The sequence below is a fragment of the Taeniopygia guttata genome, chromosome 10 (assembly GCF_048771995.1).
Source record: "Taeniopygia guttata chromosome 10, bTaeGut7.mat, whole genome shotgun sequence".
Lineage (NCBI taxonomy): Eukaryota > Metazoa > Chordata > Aves > Passeriformes > Estrildidae > Taeniopygia > Taeniopygia guttata.
The window spans coordinates 14755229-14776608 of NC_133035.1; the positions used below are offsets into that span (position 1 = coordinate 14755229).

Here is a 21380-nt window from a genome sequence, read left to right on the forward strand (position 1 = left end):
GATTGTCTGCAAATTGTCCTTTTGTTCGTTTAGACCAAATTCTGCTTTTTTTTTGGTTCTTGCATTGTGTGTTCTTCGCCATGAGAGGGCAACATGTAACAGGCAGTTCTCTGCTGCTTCATTCCTTTCCCTCAATTGTTCAGATGCTTTTTCCACAGTTCTCAGCTCCATCGGACCCCACAGACCCTTGTGCAGGGCTTTTGTCACTTAGAGGGTGTATTGCAGCCCTGTGATGTTGCAAATGCGTTGTCACAGAACACATTTGGATGCAGTTGAACCTTGCAGGACTCGGAAACAGAATTGTGCAAATCTGCAAAAGTGTTACTGCCTTTTTTTTCTTTTTTCTTTTTTTTTTTTTCTTTTTTTCTTTTTTTTTTTTTGTCTCACATGCACATGGCAGCTGAAGAAATGTAAATAATATCAAATGAGAAAGAAGCATTTTTTGGGATGGCTGAGGCATTTGGCTGCAGTTTGGTCAAACACCACATGGCCCCTTTTCATTCCTTGGCTTTACCAAAGCCTCGTTTGGCAGAGGAGCTGTTTGAAACCTGTTAGATATTTTACCATTTAGTATAATTTAGACTGAAATATGAATGTACAAAAGAAAATATTTTATCTCCCAGTAGGTGAAGCTGTGGAACTCCTCACCATAAGGTGCTAAAAATCTCCAAATGGATTTTAAAGCAATTGGACAAGTGTATATATGTGAAAAAAATGAACATGACACCAAATCTAGCTTAGAAAGCCTCCAAGCCACGATAATAATATATGCTGTCTTTATTGTTGTAGGCTTTCTGGGCAGCTGCAGTTGGTTGCCATCAGAGGCAAGATGCTGACCTAGCTAAGAAGTTAATTTGGTATTTTCTGGCCATTTTTAACATAAGACATTGCTCAGTATTTACAGCTCAAAAAGCCCCAGACAAATTCTGAGCCACAGAGAAGAACTGTGCAAGGTTACTGCTGAGAAGGCTGGAAGGGCTGTGGCTCAGCCACTTTCCAGGGATGGTGCAGAGCTCCCAGCTCCAGGTCCAGCTGCCTTTGGCCACGGTCAGTCACTGTCATGCAAAATTCTGTTTGCTGTCATGGCCTCTGTTTGCTTTTGTATGGGAAAGTTTCCACTTCGCAGCTGGCTCTGCCTTGGAACTCGAGGTAGCATAAAGAGAACAAGCTCCAGAGGGTTGAGCCTTGTCCTGCTCCCTGTTTTGGGCAGGTGTGGGATGCCAGGGCATGCTGCTGCACTGCCCGCCACCCAGCAGCTATTTTAGGAAAGGAATATGAAGACAACTCTGATTTCCTGACTCTTCACACTGTTGTGTTCCCAAAAACCTGAAAAAAAATGTCATTCAGGCAGGAGGAAATAACAGCAGAAGAATCCAGTCCCTCCACAGCACTATTTTTCAAACTTTATCTGTGTTTGAGAGCTGCGTGTTATTTTCCCTAAGGAGAAAAGTTTCCTTCTGTCTCAGCTTGAGAGACAACTTGATTGCCTCACTTGAGACAGATTTTTCAGAGTGGCAGTAACCAGACAGTCACCATGAACAGAGGAGCTTGTTATTCCAGCCATGTGGATGTGGGTCTCCCCCAGGAAACAGCTCCAGTGCTGGGCACCCTTGTGGCTGTGGCAGCAAGGCAGCTGTTAGGAAAAGTTTTTTCATCTGCTGCTGTTTATTTGTATTTCCTCAAACTGACTCCAGATCCTTCTTTGGGCTTACTTATGCTGAGTAATGGCCTACAGGATACTCTAGCCTTTTATTTTGCTATTTTGATTTTCTTCCCTTTCTGATTATTTCTGTACTTTCCTGAGCCCATTTAATGCTGTGAGTGGGTTTCTTTTCCAATATTTAGGACTGTTTCACCCTCCAGTCACAGGTGCCCCTAAAGCCCAAATACCAATCTCTCTTTTCCTGAAAAGGGCTGTGAATTCAAAGCAGAGGGAGCACTGAGCTCCTGGGAAAACAGGGTGGCAAGCAGGGTTGGAGGTGCAGTGTCCTTCTCTGTGCAGGTCTGTGCCAATAGGTGTCAGGTGAGTGTGACACACTTGGACAGGGGTGCACAAAACCTCAGTGCCAGCACAGGGGACACTGGAAGCTGCTGGTACAGCATCTTCCTAGAGCTGGCAGAGCCCAAAACAGTAGGGAGAAGCTCTGACTACAGGGTGTTGCAGAAGCTGAGTGTACCATTTGGATAGAGGAGGGGATGGGAGCTGCTCCTGAGGATCTCTTGGATACGGAGGATGTGCACTGGTGGCTCACATGCTACAGCTGTGGGGTTCACTGTGGGCTCCCACTGTGGGAATCCTTAAAATCAGAGGGTTTTGGGCAAGTTGCAAAAGGCAGGCCTCAGAAACAGCAGAAGTGTGATTAGAGCTAAGCAGTAGACATAAGTCAGCAGAAAAATTATAAAATAAGTAGAAGAGTAAGGATAAATAGAACAATGGTCTGTGTATTGATGTTTATCTAGAATAACTCCCTAAGTTATAGAAAAATATATCTAGTGAGATATTAAGAAGTTCTAAGCCTAATAATGGAGCATTGTATCTTAAGGCTTACAAGCAGGTATTGTATTTGGTGAGCATTGTTTCCACCAAAGGTACTTGTGCTTATAGTGGTTGGATAGAACTACTGTCAATATGCTTTTGCTTTGTGTGATTGGTCAAAAACCTTTTAAAGTAAGTTGCAACATTAAGTTCTTGTTCTGCTGCTGGGGATGTGAGCTGCTGGCATCTTCCCATTGCCATAACCATGTAATGAGACTGATGCTGGGAAATAAACATCTCGAGACGCGTTCCTCAGCAGCCCCATCCCATTTGTGGTTTGTACATAGTCCCCTGGCCGGCGATATCCCACCTTGTGCCCCTCCCTTGCCAACAGAGGCCCCGACAGCCGCCTTGCAGCCCAGGGGATCCTTCCCACCGTGCCTTCCCTCCCCGTGGCCGAGCCGCTGACTCGTGTTTGTTCCCCCGCAGGTAAGCTGGACATAACCCCGGACGACCCTCGGTGGATCGGAGCGTGGTGGGGAGGCTTCCTGCTCTGTGGTGCCTTACTCTTCTTCTCGTCCCTGCCCATGTTCGGCTTCCCGCAGTCGCTGCCGCCGCGGCCGGAGCGCGCCGGGGAGAGCGAGCAGGCCATGCTCCCCGACAGGGACTACGAGCGGCCCAAGCCCAGCAACGGGGTCCTGCGGCACCCTCTGGATGGGGACAGCACCACCACCTGCTTCCAGCAGCTGCGAGGTGAGGCTGGGCAGCGGGTCCCGCCAAAATCCACCCAAAAAATGGCTAACCTCAAGTTTCAGTCCTTAGCTGCTGTTTAATTGTCTCCATCGTTGCCCGCATCTGAAAGAGAGATTTCGTTCTGCTTGAAAGCTTTGGGTTGTTTTTATTTAAGCTGTGTTATAGTCCTGTGGAGTTGTTAAAAATTATGAAGGGGAGCACAGCTGCCAGAGCGATTTGTGGACTTCTCTCCAGTGTACTGTCCTGCTCCCCTCTGCCTCCTGAAACGGAGAGCGAGCCAGCAAGGGCACTTGAAAGAAATTGGGAGCTGCCAGCACCTGAGCTTCAGCTTAGTGCAATCCCAGATACAGAGCAATGAGTGCTGGGCGTCACCACAGCTCTTAAACTGAAATGGGAAGAGGGAGATACCAGCCCAGAATAGCAGCAAAATGGCAGGGCACAGCATGATTTGCAGCAAATTAGAGAGAAAGCCTCACATCATGTCCTGCAGTGATGGAAATGGAGGTGACTCTAATTAAAGTCAGCTGAGGATCCAGCATTTCGTGGGAGAGTGTGGGCAGATATCCTTTCTTTAGGCTGTACTGGAAAATCCTTCATCTGAGAGGGTGTTTCTGTAGCACTGGTGGCTGCTTCCCACTCCCTGTTGCTGTGGCAGAGCAGGTTTCATTACTGCTGATGCATTTAGATAAATGAGGACAAAATCACTTACTCCCTGTGCAGTCACCTTAATTGGGAGTTGAATGGAGTGCGAGTGAGATAGAAAAACAGACTTTGGGGAAAAAAGTATTGTCTAAATATATAAAAATGCCTTGAATACTAGATGTGGTTGTTCATTAAGGGAAGGTCAAAGATGTGAAAATTGGACTTGATGAGGAAATTCAGAAAGAAGGTAAAGGGATAAATTGTTTGAAACTCGGTCACTAAAATTCATTTCTTCATCCTTGTTGCAAGGATTTCTCTTGACTAGGTTTTTCCCATTATATGTCTATATGGATAGTTCTGTGGCTTTTGTTGTGTACACATCAGAGTGTCTGTTTCTGGCTACTAAGCTTTTGGAGTGGGCACTGGAAATGCTTGCAGGTTTTTATATAGAAAAATGAAAGAATATGACGTATCCCTGCTTCATGGAGGGGCAGCAGTTCAGCCTGAGGATGGTGCTGAGCATCTTGCACACAGGGAGGCCATGGGGGGTTCACTGAGCATCTGTTGCTTATTGAAGTAGAGAAATTAAACTGCCACATCCATATGCTTCAAGTATTGATTACATCAGGAGGCACCACAGGCCTCCACTTTAGCCCTCTCGCTGGGTAACCCCATTTCCGATCAGTCAGTATTCCAGGAGCCTCTTTGGAGATGGACTTTGAAATAAAATTTACATCACATCAAATAAGACAAGGAATGACCTTTTTAGTTATTCCTTTGAGGCTGTCACAGGCAACACGGTGTTGGTAGCTGACATCTCCTTTCAAATCCCTTGGCACTGTTGTCATGGTCGGAATGTGGTCAAGAGTCACGTTGCTGAAGTGAGGCAAACACATCTCATCATTCCTGATGAGCAGTTTTTCAGGTGATGGTTTAACCTTTCTGTGGGTGTACATTACTTTGGTAGCAGCTGAAATATCTGTATGCATTTCTTTGTGGCAACTCTTAGTCTCCCTGATCTATTTGCTGATTCTCCTTTGGAGAAAGTTAAGACTGTTCAGGCTTTTTCCTAGGGTATAAAAGGCTCTTAATTATATACAGAGGTTAAAAATACGTATGTGCATGCATAGTCATGTCTTCTGTCCTGGTATGACCTTGGATTTTGCATGGATTTGTGATGCTGAACAAATCCATGGAATCATAAAACAGCATGAGTTGAAAGGGACCTTAAAGATCATCTAGTTCCAACCCCCCTGCATGGGCAGGGAACCTTTCCCTACGCCAGCTTGTTCAGAGCTCCATCCATTCTGGCTCTGAACACCTCCAGGGATGGGACAAGCACAGCTTCTCTGGGCAGCAGCAGAGGATTTGCCTGTACAGAGGGTTGGGACTGGAGATGCACCTTGGGGTTTGTATGGCCATGATTCTGGCTCATTTTTAGCAAGTGTTGGTCCTGCAGCTGGTCCTGGACAGGGCTGTCCCTGCTGTAAGTCCTTGTCTGCATGGAGGGGTGGATTGTCCATCTCTTGTGCAAGCGTGGGGAGGAAGAGCTGTTTCTCTGGACTGATCAGGCAAACACCCTCTGTATCAACAGCACATGCTTAGAGGATGAACTGCATCTCCTTTTTGGCTGCTGAAGGAGCTTTATTATTTTTAATTACATTTTTTCCAAGCCCCGCAGTGACTGCCACAAGAGAAAGAACATGGTAGGAGAGGGAGCAGGGCAGTGTCAGCTGGGGACATGCTCTGAGCTGGGTCATGGCTGTTAGCTAGAGACATGGCACGGCTGGCAAGTGGGAGGATGCTCCAGACACCACAAGATCTGCTGAAAGTCAGTGAGATGGAGGGCTGGCAGAGATTCCTTGGCTTTCTCTAGCCTTAGCATGCAAAAAAAAGGGCCAGGACTAATATAAAAGGAACATGCTCAAAGTATTGATCTTTTACATCTCTGTCGAAGTCTAAGCAGGAGGGAGGGCCCAGCTTTTGGGAAGCCCCAGCATCTCTTCCTGTGGGGTATTTTCATGCCAAGAAGAAGCAGTCTTAAGAGGAGCTCTAAACTTGAAATGAAAGTGGTGCCTTTGAACAGGACCACTTCAACAGGAGGTGAAGAAGCAATCAAAGGCAGTGGAGGCAGCAGGGGGCTCAGCACAGGGGCACGGCAGCTCAGGCAGGAAAGCTTTGGGACAGTCCTGGCAGCTGCTTCCCGTGGCTACACTGGCACGTGAATGCTGCACCGCTTTCCCTGATTAGTATTTCATTTCAGCAAAGCAAATCCATCTGGGAGCACAGAGGAGTGAAGGATTAACAGCAGTGGAAGTCTGAATAAATGCTGCCATTGCTCTTTGCTCCCACCTGGCAGGGTTGTTCCAGCCCTGTGCTCTCCCTGTGGTGTGTGAGAGCACCTCAGGCATGGGTTGGGCAGTCCCTGATCTTCTGGGGGGCACAGCTTTGCTTTCCTACCTCTGCTCTGCCTTGGGGACCTCTCTGCTCCTCGGGGTCAGAGAAGATGCTCGGCTCTGTCAGGACACCTGTGCTGGAGTCTGTCCAGCCTCTGCCCTCTCACTCACTGCCTCTGACACACCACCTGCTGAGGGACGTGCTTGGAAATAGTTTGTTAAAACCCTTCTCTTTTTTTCACGCAAAAATGTCACATGCGTTGAATTGAGTGGCCAGTTCTGATGAAATTTGATTCCAGAATGCTTCCTAGGCACGATTTAACACCTCCGAAACATTCTGCCCTAAATGCATTCTGTTTTGCAATGATTTAAACCAGAAATTGGTTACGTTCTGCCGCTCTGTCTAGCAAGAGAGATTAAAACCCTAAAAGGATTGAAATTGATATGGAATCCTCCAGGTTTGGAAAGAGAAGCTCATTCATGAGGAATTAAAAGAAAACTCAATGTGGAATTAAATGAATTTCAGAACTGGAAATTCCCTAGACTTGGAAACATTTTGGTTTCTTTCCAGCTTCATTTTCAAGAGTGTAGGAGAGCTGGGACGTGCAGCTGACAGCTGCCTTGTCTTCTGTTCAGTTCCGTCCTGCTCCGTGTACCAATCTGCTGAGTACCTAGGGAGGGAGCTGCTCTGAATCTGGGATTTCTCTCCCAAAAAGTGCTTGCTGGGAGCATAGTGCTAGGCCAGAAGCTCCCAGCTGTGCAGAGAGGACCTGGACCATGGGGAGCCTGTAATTCTCAGTGGGAGTTCATAGGATTGGGCAGGATTAAAGGCTAACAAGAGTAGCTTTTAACTCCTCACTTCTCATGACTGATAGTGACAAGCTTTTGGAGAGGGCTCCATCTATACCTTCATTCACAGCTGCAGCAGTGAGGCTTTGGCCCAGGTTTAGACTTTAGTGCCTTTTTGGGTTTGGGTCTTGTTCCCCTGCAAACACTTGGAAGGTTTGCTGAGAAGTCCAAGTCTTAGGTGATAAGGTGTTGATCATAAAAGGCATCAGGTCCCGTCATTCTTTGAGTTTTCTTTGGCTGGTGTTTCATGAGGGTGTAGATATTGTGGTCAGGTTTTTCATGGCTGTTTCCAAGCCAGCATCTTCTTGTCAGCACCATTTAAAAATTCAGAAAGGCCTTCAGCCTGCACACCTCAGGGCCAAAGCTGAGCAGCAGCTGAAGGCAGGCAGAGCCTGTTTCCAGAAAATGCATTTCCATGACTTCTGTGTCACAGGTGAGGGAGGTTTGTTTCTTCCTCTCAAGTCAAGTAAAGGTGGTTCCTGCAGGGAAGATGATGGACTAGAAGTAACTGCTTTCCATGCTTGAGTATGTAACTGCTGCTTGAAGCTTGCATCTTGTCAGGAAGACTGTTTAGATTTATGTGTCATGCTTTCCCCTCATATTCATTATGATAATTTTGCCAAGGCCACATGGAACTTCAGCATACTTACCTCACCTGAGATATATTCAGCACCTCTTGCCTTCCTCCATATTCTCTTCTGCAGGAGCTGCCTCTTTCCAGAATGTGTTTTATTCTTGCTACCTGTGCTGTTTTCTTCATCCCTTTTTCGTCAAGCCAGGTGGAGATTTTGCCTTTTGTTTTCTCTTCAGACCTGAGGCTTGCTGCTGACATGGGTAGTAGAAAGTTGTATTTTGGCTCAATACTACATTTTGCCTTTCCCTCACCACTCTGTCCTAGGTGGACTGGGCTATAAACCTCCCTCTAATTTATTACTTTGCTTTCTGTGTTCTTCATCTTTACTGCAAATTGAAAACATGTCTCTGTAGGGTGCTCCAACCAGAAACAGGGGCCTTGGTGATTGTAATGTTCCAAACAATTCATTTCAAGCACCAACGTGATGATTATAGTTTGTCGTTTCTGGAGAGTAGTTAAACCTCGTGTAATGAGGTTGCCAATTATCCCCGCTACTCCCCGATGTGCAGTGACAAATCAAAGCTACTTGGTGTACATAAGTGTGTGCATTTGTCAAGCCCCTGGCCTGTCATCCACAGAGGCCCCACAGAGGGAGACAGGGAGGGGGTTTGGATGCCCTGGCACCGCTGTTGCTTGAGGGGGGAAAGGTGGGAAGTCAGGGGTTTGGTGGGGGGTATTGGAGAGCTTTGGGGCATCCACCCCATCCCTCCCAGCCTGTGCATGACCCTGTGACCCGCACTGCACGTGGGTGGTCTGAAGAGTGGGGATTAAAGTACTTTTCACTACTTTTCAGCAGTGAAAAGAAGTGTTGTGTTCTCCTCAGTGCTTCTTGCCAGGGCGCTGGGAATCGCTTTGCTGCCTCTGTTTCTGGAGCGTATCGGGTGCGCCAGGATGAGGATGGCAAATGAGCTCGTCCTTCTGGGAGGGGGAGGCTGAGTCTGTCTGTGTGCCGTGTCTGCTGCAGCTTGTGGGCTCTCCAAGTATATTTTTGAGGCTCTTTGGACTCTAAAAGACTTTCCCACTTGGCAAATGGACTTCCTTTGAGCTTTGTAGCTGCAAAGGGCTGCTCCAAAGTGTTCAGGTGACCTTTGGGCCCATAAAGGTGCAGGGTAAGGTTTAGCATGACACTTGCTGGGTTGGCTCCAGTGGAAAAACACCATCCATAGCTGCGTTCTGCAGGGCATCACTGTCCCCCATCAGGCATTTCCATTCCTGCTCCATACCCAGCATCATATGCCAAGCAGGTGAAAGCATGTCACTCCAGTCCATTGAGAGATTTTTAAACTTTGCTGCTGACTTTTTACCTTTTTCCCAGAGGTATTTCACCCCAAGAACTGAGACAGATGAGGCAGCAGCCGGTGTGTCAAATGATTGATCTTAGCAAATGGTAGTAGCAAGATGAAAGGATATTCAATTCTATAGGGAACCCCATGTTACTTCCCTTAGAAGATGAAAGAGAATGAGCTGGCCCTGGCTGAGGAGGTGGTGGAGGCTGCCAGACACTGCTTGAGTTGTCTGTCACTCTTTGCACTGGGTTTTGTGTCCCACATGCCTGATGGTACAGAGTCCTGTTGCTGTAGACAGTGGTCAGATATTCAGCAGAGGACAGAATCTGTACCAGAAAGCTCACAGGAAGGAGAAGCAATGAGCGTGGAATCACAGAAAGATTGGGGACCTCAAAGATCAGCTTTTTCCAGACACCTCACCATGGACAGGGACACCTTCCTCCAGACCAGGTTGCTCAAAACCCCGTCCAGCCTGGCCTTGAACACTTCCAGTGGCATCCACAGCTTCTCTGGGCAAGCTGTTCCAGAGTCTCACACCCTCACAGTAAAGAATATCATCCTTATATCTAATGTAATCCCTCCCTCTTTCAGTTTAAGGCCATTACTCATTGTCCTGTCACTACACACCCTTGTCAGAAGTCCCTCTCCAGCTTTCCTGTAGCCCCTTTAGGTGATGAAGTGCTGTGACTTGCAGCCCTGCACTGCCAGGCAAGACACTTATGAGGGGCTCCTCTCCCGTGTGAGATGCTGCAGTAACTCTGCAAATTTTTTCTTGTCCACCCCAAGCGCAGAAGATGGATTTTGACCTTGGTAGTGCATGATGGTTGGGTGCCAACTTCAGAAATAAATGTCTGTGATCTTTAGCTTCCTCCTGCAAAAGGCAGGCTGTCATCACTATTGTTTGGTGGATAAAGTTAGAGCTAGACCTTAGTGTCTTTGGATTTAAATTGGCACAAAGCTACATCTCAAGGAATCCATTAATCTTGAACAAACTGAACTCCCGAGGCACAACAGTCATTAATACCTTAAATATGGCTTTTCAAGCTCAGTACTGCCAAGTCCACCCTTTCATTTTCTTTATTATTCCTGGCAAGGAGGGGAAATTCTGTAGGTGGCCACCAAAGAACTGGAGGAAGCAGCAGGTGGCTTCTGAAGTTTATCTGTGTCTGAATTCCCCCATCCCCATTCCTCCCACTCAGTATTTTTTTCCCCCTTTTTTCTTTTCTTTTTTCACCTATTCTGCTAAAAATTGCTATACCTCTTGCACCTTAATTATGTTCAGTAAATCTTTAGGAAGCAGAAATTTTGTACAGCTTGTAAAAAATATTCTGATAGAAAGAGACCAGAAACTGTGAAGTGACCTCTTCCAAAAAGGTTAGATCAAAACTAATTATAACCCTTTTTTCCACTGTCCCCAAGAAAGAACCAAGGGCACCCAAGCAGAGCCTTGACAAAGAGCTGTGCATCCTCTGCTGAGGCCAGTGCAAAAGTATCCCTGAGGGAAGACATAAGCCAGCACCAGAAAAACATCATCTGCCAGTCCCTGGTACACCACAGGGAATCTGGGGGATGGATTTTCAAAATGCAAATGGGGGTCCATTGAGGCTCCACTACACTACTTCAAGGTAATTTTCAAACTTAATGATTTTCACATTTAATTCAGGGAGAAATTAGTCATCAGGTATTGAGACAAAGCAAGGCTCTCTTCTGTACTGGGATGCTCTCCTCTTCAAGCTTTGTTATCTCAACAATAATTAAAATGCTTGCTGGAGTAGAAAACGTGCAATCTGATTCATTGGACAGATTTCCTTTTGTAGGGGAAATCTTGTTTGCTTATGGGAAATTGAGACGGGCTTGGAGGAGAGAAGACTCTAGACACGGATGATTGGAAGGGGAGAGCCAAGGGATCATGAAACCAGAGCCACATGTGTGTGTCCTACACAGTGAACAGCTCAGCACGTCCTCTTCCACCCTCTTAAGGATGGCAGGGTCTACATGGAAGGTGTTGGTTGGCTGGAGAAGCCTTAGGTTGTGGGAACACAAGGCTGACAAACCTGTCCCAGGCAGGGGGACCCTTGTGCCATGGGTATCCATGGGCCAGGCTAAGCCTGAGAGTTTCAGCTTGCTGAAAGCACCCACATGTGCTGCAGGAAGGTGACCATCAGTGAGCGAGCCATATGGAACAGGAAAACGAATCAAATCTGGATGGCAGGGGAAGGAAAAGCCAGATGTGAACTGGGTCAGTTTGTGTCTGAAAGCATGCAAGAATTTATGGTGAATACAGCACTGATGGCACCTGTCAGCTGGCTCAGCTTTGTTCATGGGGAGTAGGTACAGAAAGGAGAAGGGGACAATAGAGCACACCAGGTTTTTATTGACTTCTCTGTAGGGAAAACAAAAAGCAATATGGGAAATTTTCCTCATTCTTCCACTTTTCAAAATCATCTGTAAGAGTAAATAACTACAGATTATTTCTTTTTGCACCCTCTTGGTTCTTGAATCTTTAAGTAGCACTTTTGGGTGTTTCACTTTGTTGTGGTGTTCCCCCATTTCAAACAGCTTGTCAGTGCAGATCAGGGAATTTCTCCTGCTGTGAAGTGAGCTTACCCTACAGAAGAGGAGAAAGACACCTCCAGCACGTGAAGTAAAATCTACACAAAAACACCTCTCCCTTTTTCCTCTCTCTAGTGATCCCCAAAGTGACGAAGCACCTGCTCTCCAACCCCGTGTTCACCTGCATCATCCTGGCAGCCTGCATGGAGATCGCGGTGGTGGCCGGCTTCGCCGCCTTCCTGGGCAAGTACCTGGAGCAGCAGTTCAACCTCACCACCTCCTCTGCCAACCAGCTGCTGGGTGAGTAACCACAGGGGACACCAACCTCTGGCCTCCAAAGGGATTTGAAAATGTTCAGCATGGCTGGTTACTGCTGCCCGTCTCGCTGCCCAAAAAGTGACTTGTCTGACTTGTGGGGATGTGTCTGTGAGTGAGAGGGTTGGCCTTCAGCTGTGCCATGGCTGCAGGGCCCACAGCAGACCTCCAGCATCCTTTCTCCACTGCATCCTGCTGCCAGCACTTCCCCTGTGGCCCAGCCTGTTGTGTGGGAAGCGGTGTGGGACACCCAGGACAGGAGAGTCAGTGAGAGCCTTGGATGCTGCAGAAATGGACTGTGTGATTGCCCAGGACTGCAGTCGCTCTCCAAGTGATAGTGTGGCCATTGAACCGTTTGTCTCATGGTCTGGAGCCCCACAGTTCTGCAGCCCATCTCAGTCTGGGCTAGGAAACCCAGTGTCTCCTGTTAGTCACTGCTTTCCCTTTGGCCTGGAAATGACAAGGTTTCAATGAGCAGTTCAATACCTGAGTTAGTGCAGCTTGGTCGTCTTTCAAATGTCCCTTCTCTCTGACCATTCCATGCTGCTGTGATTTCACGTTCTACATTTCTCAGTGTTCATTTGTTCCCTGTCAGGACACTGATGGCAGAACATTCATTTATTTTCTGCTGCTGCTCATCCCAGGCAGGCCCAGCCATTTGTTTATGACAGCCCTTCTCTCAGCAGCACCCAATTAAGATATCTGCAAGTTGATCTTGGACGATCTGCGACCACAGCTCGCCAGATGGGCAGCTGGCAGTGATCTGTCAAAAACTGGGACAGCAGGAAATGGGTGGATCTTCATATCATAACAAGGAGTTTGCAAGCTGCTCTCCTGACAGTTGTTTATTTCCCTGTTAAACTCATTGATATCTTCTGGTTTTGGCCTGGTTTTCCAAAAGAGACAATCCCCTGCAGTCAGCTCCCCCAGCAACCCAGGAATTTGCTAGTGAATTTTAATACGATTTGACAGAAGGCCAGAGGTTTCAAAGTTATGGCTATTCCATCTTCCCTGAAGATTAAAGGCTTGGCAGAGGAAAGTAACTTCACTGTTGACCCAGTGGGAGAAGGGAAAAAGCTGTTTTGTGGGAGCTGGCTGGGCAGTCATGATGTGAGTGTAGCTGGGTGGCCAGCAAAGAGGGGATCACCCATGAGCCAGAGCACATCCTGCTTCTGAGCTGACAGTGGGAAAGGAGACTTGGATACCTCTGTGTTTTTCACAGCAACTTGTTTAAACAAAGCTGTAATCAGGTTTCTCACATGGTGTCTAAGGGAGTCTGGAAATGCCAGGACTGGGATTCTCTTCTAAGCACAGTTCAGGTGGTGAGATCTGGAGTGTAACTGGCAGCAAAGGGATAAAAGTGATCCCAAACAAGCATAGTGTGGTAATTTCTGTCTGTGCTGGAAAGGGAGTCACTTCTGGCAGTGATTTTGCATTTCACAGTTAAAAGAAAATTCTTTTAGGGAGATTTCATATTTTCAAATGCTGCTGCTGCCTAGTCTCTGAAGATCTGATTTCTGTGAGTCGCACTAGCAGGGCTCATCCAAAGCCTCCAGACACTTTGGAAAATTCTTGACTTTATTTGCTGCTGCTTAGGTCAGGCTGGGCCAAGCTCAGCAAGTCTGGCATTCCCTCCAGCATGGATGAGAACTGGCAGAAGATCCTGGTTCCTCCATGCAAGGCAGCGTGCCTGTTTGCATCTGTTCCTTTTTTTAGGCAACCCCAGCTTGGTGCTACTCCAGCAGTTGGGCATTGCAAGGTTTCCTCCTGCCAGCACACAGATCTGGCTGCTGGAGAGTTCAGCGCTGTCACAGCCTCAGTAGTCACTGTTCAGTAGTTCACTGGGCCTTGCTAACTGGTTTTTTCTCTTGCAGGGATGACAGCAATCCCGTGTGCATGTCTGGGCATATTCCTGGGTGGGCTCTTGGTGAAGAAGCTCAGCCTGTCTGCTCTGGGAGCCATCAGGATGGCCATGCTGGTGAACCTGGTGTCCACAGCTTGCTACGTGTCGTTCCTGTTCCTGGGGTGTGACACAGGACCTGTGGCAGGGGTTACTGTTCCCTATGGAAACAAGTGAGTGTCCACAGAGAGTTTCAGGGAGCTTTACCAACATAAATCCATGTTAGTGTCCTCGATGGGCAGTGCTGGCCTTCAGCCAGCCACAGAGCAAGCTCAGAGAAGGCAGTGTTGCATGGGCTCTTAGTCTGGGATGTTTCCATGCCACTCACCACTGAGAGAGTTGAGTACCTGCAGATGACAACAGAGTTTCATTAAAATCTGAAATTCAGTCAAATTGAATCAAAAAATGCCAAACCTAAGTCTGTACCCACAGGCACCTCTGGAGCATTGGGGCTGGTTTGTCCTGGTAGTAAGGGACATGCTCTGCTCTGTACATTGATTTTAGTGCCTGAGGGGAATCTGTAGAACCAGGTTTTAGATGCCTGGAAATACAGATATGGTGAAGAGAGTGTGTTTTTGGCTGCAGGTTCATTTTAATGTGAGAAGTGAGGCCCACATAACCCTGTTTTGTCCTGCACTCACAGGACTTGGAGGGAGCTATTTGGTATTTTCTTCCTGAGTGCTCCTGTAGGCAGTGGCAGCTCTTTAGATGACAACATCAGCCTGTCAGTTGCTTACAGTGTTGCAGAAAAACACAGAGCAATCTCCACAGCATCTCTTTGTGTTTCCTTGAGGATTCTTGTAACAGGGCAGCCCAAACCTTGCATTAGATTCTCTTTTGCAGGGAGATAGTGGCCATGGCATTTCAGCCTCCAAGGAGAGGCTGTAGGCTGGATTTCTTAGAGCTGGAACCCAGCTAGCCTGCCCACTGCTTTTTTGTAATATGTTTGCCTTAACCACCCCCCTCAAAGGCACTTTGTGAGGCAACAATTGGAAAAGCTGGCTGATACCACACTGTCTATTAATTCCTTTCTCTCTTTGTCTTACAGCTCAACTCCAACCTCATCTCTGGACCCATATTCCCCGTGCAATAACAACTGTGAATGCCAAACTGATTCCTTCACTCCAGTGTGTGGGGCAGACGGGGTCACATACTTATCTGCCTGCTTTGCTGGCTGCAGCAGCACGGTGAGTGGGCTTTCCTGGGGGCCTCTCACCTCTAGGAACAGTTCTGGGAGCTTAATTGAGTCAGGTTCCTGCATGTCTGGTAGGGTAGCTCACCTACAGCCAGCAGTGGCTGCACTCCCAAAAGCTGATCTCACACCTCTGGTGGGCCTGAGCCCTGTTGTTTTTCATTCTGTTCCATAAATGCCCACTGTCTCCAGCAGCAGCTGCCAGGGTCACCCACGGAGCAGGATGGGATCTCACAACCCTCTGCCCTGGTCTTCCTCCTCAGCAGGGAAGTAAGGAATGTGATAGGAGATCTGCACAGGTGTCCAGTGGCAGAACACATCCTCTGCAAGAGATTCCTAACCCAGAACAGACCAGCTGAGGAACCAGCTTCTCTTTTATTCTGCCACTTCTCATCTCCCCTCTTCTCCACTTGCCCATGTTTGCCCTGCCCAACCCTTTCAGTCTTTTTTTCTCTTGCTCTTTCCCTGAATCTGGTTCCTGGATAGTTGTGAGCAGCTCCTGGTTTTATTCACCCTTGTTTAAGCTTTCCTTTAACTCCACTTGCTTATTTCTCTTTCCTTACTTTGCTCTGAGGCAGCAGCAAGAACAGTTGTCAGGGGAGCAGAGTTTCCATCCAAAGACATTCTGCATTTTTTCAGTTCTCTCTGAGTTTTTTTCCCTTAGAAAACTCTTAAAGACCAAACTATCTCTATATAAAGAAGATGTGGGGAATTTTTAACAGTGTCTTAAAAGCCAGCTTTTTCACTTTTTGCTGCTGAAATGTTAATGTCTTCTGGGTTACACTGAAAATGAGTGCCTGCTGCTCCTGTGGGTAGGGACTGGTGGGATTCCTCACTGCCTGGGGCTGTGCCAGGCATGGTGATCACTGCTGTGTGCAGTCTGTGGGAGGTCAGCCTGGTAACAGGGACTGTTTGTGCCTACACATCAGTGCTCACCACATGCAATTATCCATCCATGGCTTCATCCTTCCTCTTTGAAGAAATACCAAACCTTCCTTCCTGCCCTGGAGACAGAGCACATGTGAGAACTGCTGAGCAGACACATCTTGTCCCCTCCATTCCCTCTCCAGCCTCAGAGATGCAGGCACCCCTTTGAAACACCACAGTTTTGACCTTTCAGCATCCCTACGAGGATCTGCATCAACGATTGACACATGAAGGTGTTACCTCCTGGCCTCTTCTTCCTTTTCCCCCCAGTAAGTCAACACCTGAGATGGCAGCAGGATGATTTTAGGAAGAAACCAGCTTGTTTCAGGCACACAGAATCGTGTCTCACCAGTTCACCAAGCCTTCAGCAAGGGTACAGCTGGTGTTGGTGTGTTGAGTGATCTCCTTGCTGTGCAGTGCAGGGCAAAGCTCTGGCTCCTCTGGAAGGAGCCTGGTAATGAAAATTCAGCTCTGCCCCTTCAGTCTGCAGCTGCCTGACCTTGTGCTCTGCAAGAGCAAACCTCTCAGCAAAAAACTCACTCTCCCTCATGCTTTCTCTTACTCACTCCTTCTTATTTTGCCTTTTTTGTTGTCATCCTTGGGGTTCTTCTCATCTCTTTGTTTTGTGGGGTTTTTTTGCAGTAGCATTTTGAACACAAATTGGTGAAGCAATAGCATCTGCTGGAGAGGTCATTATCAAGAATTATGGACCAGTTTGGCCATGCAATGGCCTTGAGGCAAAGCCAAATTGCCAAACCAAGTTTTAAACCCATAATCCAGGTAATGACCTGTCTGGAGGGTCTTGTGAATGTTATGAGCTTGTGATGAGGCAAGGGTTGCTTTTTACTGGGACATAAAGTTCTCTGAATGCTTTATTTTACTTTACTACATTTTACGTTTCTGACTGCTTCTCTTCACTTTTCCTCAGTGAACAATTTCTGAAAGCAGTGTGTAGCTCAGTTATTTTTTTATTTTTCATTCTTTCTCTCTTACTGAGCTGATTCCAGAGGTGCACTTGTTCAAAAAGCCATAGGAATATCAGTGCTGGTAGGCAGAGCTCTGGCACCCCCAAGAACTTTTCTTTCAAGCCATTCCTGGGAGTGACCCTTGCATACCACATGTTGGACTGTGCATCTTGTTTGTTTGATGCCATTGACTCTCAGCATTTTGGCTGGAGACACATGAATTCCAGCCTGGAGTTACTGTGCTGGCACCTCACAGCTTTGCATTGAAATACCAGCCTGTCCCTTCCCTATCACAGCAAGGGCTTAAAAAATGAGTAATTAAAAACGTGGGTAATTTGCATGGATAATCACACCGAAGTCAAGATGCTGTTAAAGGTGTAAACTCTGCATCTGTGTAGCTTCACAGGCACACATAAATCTGGGTGTGCAGGTTGCTGGGCAGCAGAAGGTTCTGATAACAAGTGGTTGAATGCAGTGGGGTTGTAGACAAGGAGATCTATAGAAGGTTGGCACAGGTAGCAAAAAATTTCCTCTCTACAGGACGAAGTTATAACTCCATCTTTGATGTTTCCTTGTTTGATGTCTGTGAGTTGCATACTGTGTCAGTAATAAAAGATCAAAGATCTCCCAGGTAAGGATGAGGTGTAGTGCCAATCAGGCTGAGGTAGTTGGTACAAACCACTCACACTGCTTCAGGCCATCACCTCGAAGCAAAGTGGTCAAAAAAGCAGATTGAGGAACAGTATTTCAGGCAGTGAAGGTAAGACCTGCCTTGTAAAAAAATCACACCAGTGGGAGGACATTCTGCCCTACCACTGCCCTAAACAGGTACTTTCTGTCCCTTGATGAGAGCCCATGGGAAATAAAATCCCAATTCTGCATGTTTGCTGTGATGGGAATTTTGTCCAAGGGTTATTCAGTGCAGGTATATACTTCTCCAGACTTACATGTGTTTTGATCACAGGGATGGTGGCTAGAAATGCACTGCAGTCAGAGCCAGGAGCTACAAATTCCTGTTGTCTGTGCAAATACCACCTCAGTGGTGCTAATTGTCACCATTCTGGAGCCTTCAGGTGTCAGCTTCTAACTTACAGCACAGGAATTTGTTATTTTAATTACTGCTTGCCAGTGGAAAGGCACCTACATGTCTGCTCCAGCTCTCCTAGAGTTCTGCACCACAGTCCCTCTTGTCCTCTGTGCACTTAATTGGAAAAAAATGATTTGACTCCTATGCAGAAAGGTGTCAGAAAGGTTGGAGTAGTATTCCTGCTGATCCTTATCTTTGGAGGCAGTGAACCAGAAAGTGTGGTGTAGTATGGTCCTAAGGGGGACCCCTTTGTCAGAAAAGCAAAGGAATTTCTGCTTGCACATGGTAGAGGAGAAGGGGAGGAGACTGAGCTGCTTTTCAATATGTTATATTTTATGACGTTACTCCTCATGCAAACATGTGACCTGCAAACCCAGCGGGCTTGTGAAGACAAGCCATGAATCATTAATGACTGTTTCCTTCTGTATTCGTTAAGGGATTTCTTGGTAGTATTGTGTGCCTTAATTGCACTGACATCCCCCACTTAGAAATTCAGGAGGGCGAGTTGGAAAATAAGATTAAAAAAAAAAAGTAAATCCTTAAATCTGTGACTGGCAAACAAAGCTTCTTTTCACATCCTGCACTTGCTGGAGAGATCAAAGCAAAATGCAATCATTCCACCCTCCTTCTGATCACATATTGATAAAGTTTATCTTGCTTGACTTGAGCTTTTAGCTCAACACAAATCCCTTTGAACCAGATGTCAGTTGTTAGCCCTGGAGTGCACTGAAGTCCAGCAGCATCCGTGCTGCCAGGCTGTGGTAGTTCAGCTCTGGGTGAGCTGCAGCACCCATCGTGGGTGGCTCCTCCCAGGGTTTGAGGTGCTGGAAGCAGGCCCCCAACTGCAGCCAAGAACAGGGCTGCAGATTTACCTGCGTTTAATGTACTTCGGTTTAATTGCAACAGCCAAGAGGATGGAGGTAAATAAGAAAGTAATTAGAACCATAATGGGGGAAATCTTCCTTGTCACAGAGACACAGATTGTTCCTTTATTCTCCTCCAAAGAGGTAGGACTCGGTAATAATTTTGTCTCCGTGACATTTATGGGAGAGCCTTGAAAGGAACAGAAGAAAAGAAACAAGCCAAGGGACAGCTTTCCCTCGCTGGCAACATGCGTCAGCTCTGACGCTCCTGAAATTCTTTCCAAACCCCCTCCAACAAGCACTTAGGAGTTATTTAATTGACCATTAGAGGATTAGGCGTTGCTGCTGACAAGCCCTGTTACAGAGGGCAGCGATGGGGATCACAGCTCTCCCTTCTCCTGACTCCTTGTGCTCCTCTGCAGAACCTCAGTGGCTGTTCGTGCCTCACCTCGGTCCCTGCCGAAAACGCCACCGTCGTTCCTGGCAAGTGCCCCAGCCCTGGGTGCGAAGAGGCCTTCCTGACATTCCTGTGTGTGATGTGTGTCTGCAGCATGATCGGGGCCATGGCGCAGACTCCATCCGTCATCATCCTCATCAGGTAGGGCTTTGGTCACCATCCTCATCAGGTAGGGCTTTGGTCACTGTCCTCATCAAGTGGGGCTTTGGTCACCATCCTCATCAAGTGGGGCTTTGGTCACCATCCTCATCAAGTGGGGCTTTGGTCACCATCCTCATCAGGTGGGGCTTTGGTCACCATCCTCACCAGGTGGGGCTTTGGTCACCGTCCTCACCAGGTGGGGCTTTGGTCACCATCCTCATCAAGTGGGGCTTTGGTCACCATCCTCATCAAGTGGGGCTTTGGTCACCATCCTCATCAGGTGGGGCTTTGGTCACCATCCTCACCAGGTGGGGCTTTGGTCACCGTCCTCATCAAGTGGGGCTTTGGTCACCGTCCTCACCAGGTGGGGCTTTGGTCACCATCCTCATCAAGTGGGGCTTTGGTCACCGTCCTCACCAGGTGGGGCTTTGGTCACCATCCTCATCAAGTGGGGCTTTGGTCACCATCCTCACCAGGTGGGGCTTTGGTCATCGTCCTCACCAGGTGGGGCTTTGGTCATTGTCCTCATCATGTGGGGCCATCACTCATAGTTCTCACCAAGTTGGGCTATCAGTCACCATCCTCAGAGATGAGGCCACTCCTGGCATGCCATGCCTGATCTTGGCATGGGATCAGAGCTGGAGGGACCCTAAGGCATAGGGGGAGCTGAGGGTCCCACACAGCTCCTGACCTCTGCCTTTTACATCAAGCTCACTGTCCCCAGCCCCATGACTTTGAACTGAACCTCCATTCAAGCTGTTTTCTCCCTAAGCCATTTTTTTCACTTGGTAGCACCTGGTTTAGCCAGGCATGGCCCCATTTCAGGGCCTGCAGTATGGAGCTGCTAGAGAGAAAACAAAAACTGCCCAAGCTCTCCTTTGGTAAAGTGAGGGGGTGAGGTGGAACTGGGCCCCCAAATATACAAGATTCCTTCAGGGATGTTTCAGAGAGTGATGGCAGGGGTTGTTCTTCTGGGATTAACGTGGAAGTACACATGTGCAGTTTCCAGTCCAGGTAGTAAGGAAGTTACAGCTGCATCAGGACGGGGGCAGAATTGTCACCCCGTGTTCTCAGCACATAATGACTTAGAGAGAGTCTTAGCCTTATCTTTTGAGATAGTCTGGAGACCACAGAAACCATGGAAAAATTAAAAGCTGTGGCAAAGACTAGCTTTGGTAAATACCTCCCTGACTGGAGTTTTAACTTCTCTCACCCCTGGACCAAGTCCAAGAACATAAGGAGCTTGAAAGTCTGAAGGACATGTCTGAGTTAAACCATTGTGAATAGATGGGCAAAAGTAGCTTATTCAAATAACTGACCTTGTGTTATTTCCAGACATATGGAACACTTCACCTTACGATATACATATATACCTAAGCCCACATTTATCCAAAATTACTTAGCTGTCCAAGCTGTCACTTACTGAGACTAATAACCAGAGGCATAAATAGCAGATCCATTCTGCTGCCTGGAAAATTCCAATAAAATTCAATCAATAAGGTCTGTATTAGAAACACATTCTTGAGTGGATTTTGGACAGAACAGCTCTGCGAGGGCATGTCTCCCTGCAGGATACAAAATGAGATATTCCACCTACTAGTTCATTTCTCTCTTTGCATCTCCAGTAGCTAAAGGGAAATCAAATTTCCTCATGATAAATATTGTGACAAAAGCAATTTGAAGTTTGAAGAGTTCTTTGTTCAAGGAAGCTGCCAGCACCTTTAGGATACGGCATGGAGACATCTTAGTGTTGCCTTCAAATGAGATAAGCCCAGCACCAGCCAGGAAGAAGAAAACCAGGGAATAAGAAAAGCAAAGGGAAGATTAAACATACTCAGTTCAGAGCTGTAGGAAATAAACAATTCATGCTTCCAGATTTGTAACTTCACTCAGAATCACTGATAGCTACCAAATGTACAGCGGAGAGCTCTGAGCCACATACCA

At 47.3% G+C, this 21380-nt stretch overlaps 1 protein-coding gene across 1 annotated transcript in view; it reads left to right on the forward strand.

The window, feature by feature from the left end:
• The window catches only part of SLCO3A1 (solute carrier organic anion transporter family member 3A1), a 137734-nt gene that overhangs the window by 101574 nt on the left and 14780 nt on the right, over window positions 1-21380 (forward strand). The window contains exons 4-8 of the mRNA XM_030281055.4: window positions 2966-3229; window positions 11725-11889; window positions 13779-13977; window positions 14853-14991; window positions 19261-19436. Coding sequence (XP_030136915.2) covers window positions 2966-3229; window positions 11725-11889; window positions 13779-13977; window positions 14853-14991; window positions 19261-19436 — 943 coding nt within the window. The remainder of the gene's footprint in view (window positions 1-2965; window positions 3230-11724; window positions 11890-13778; window positions 13978-14852; window positions 14992-19260; window positions 19437-21380) is intronic.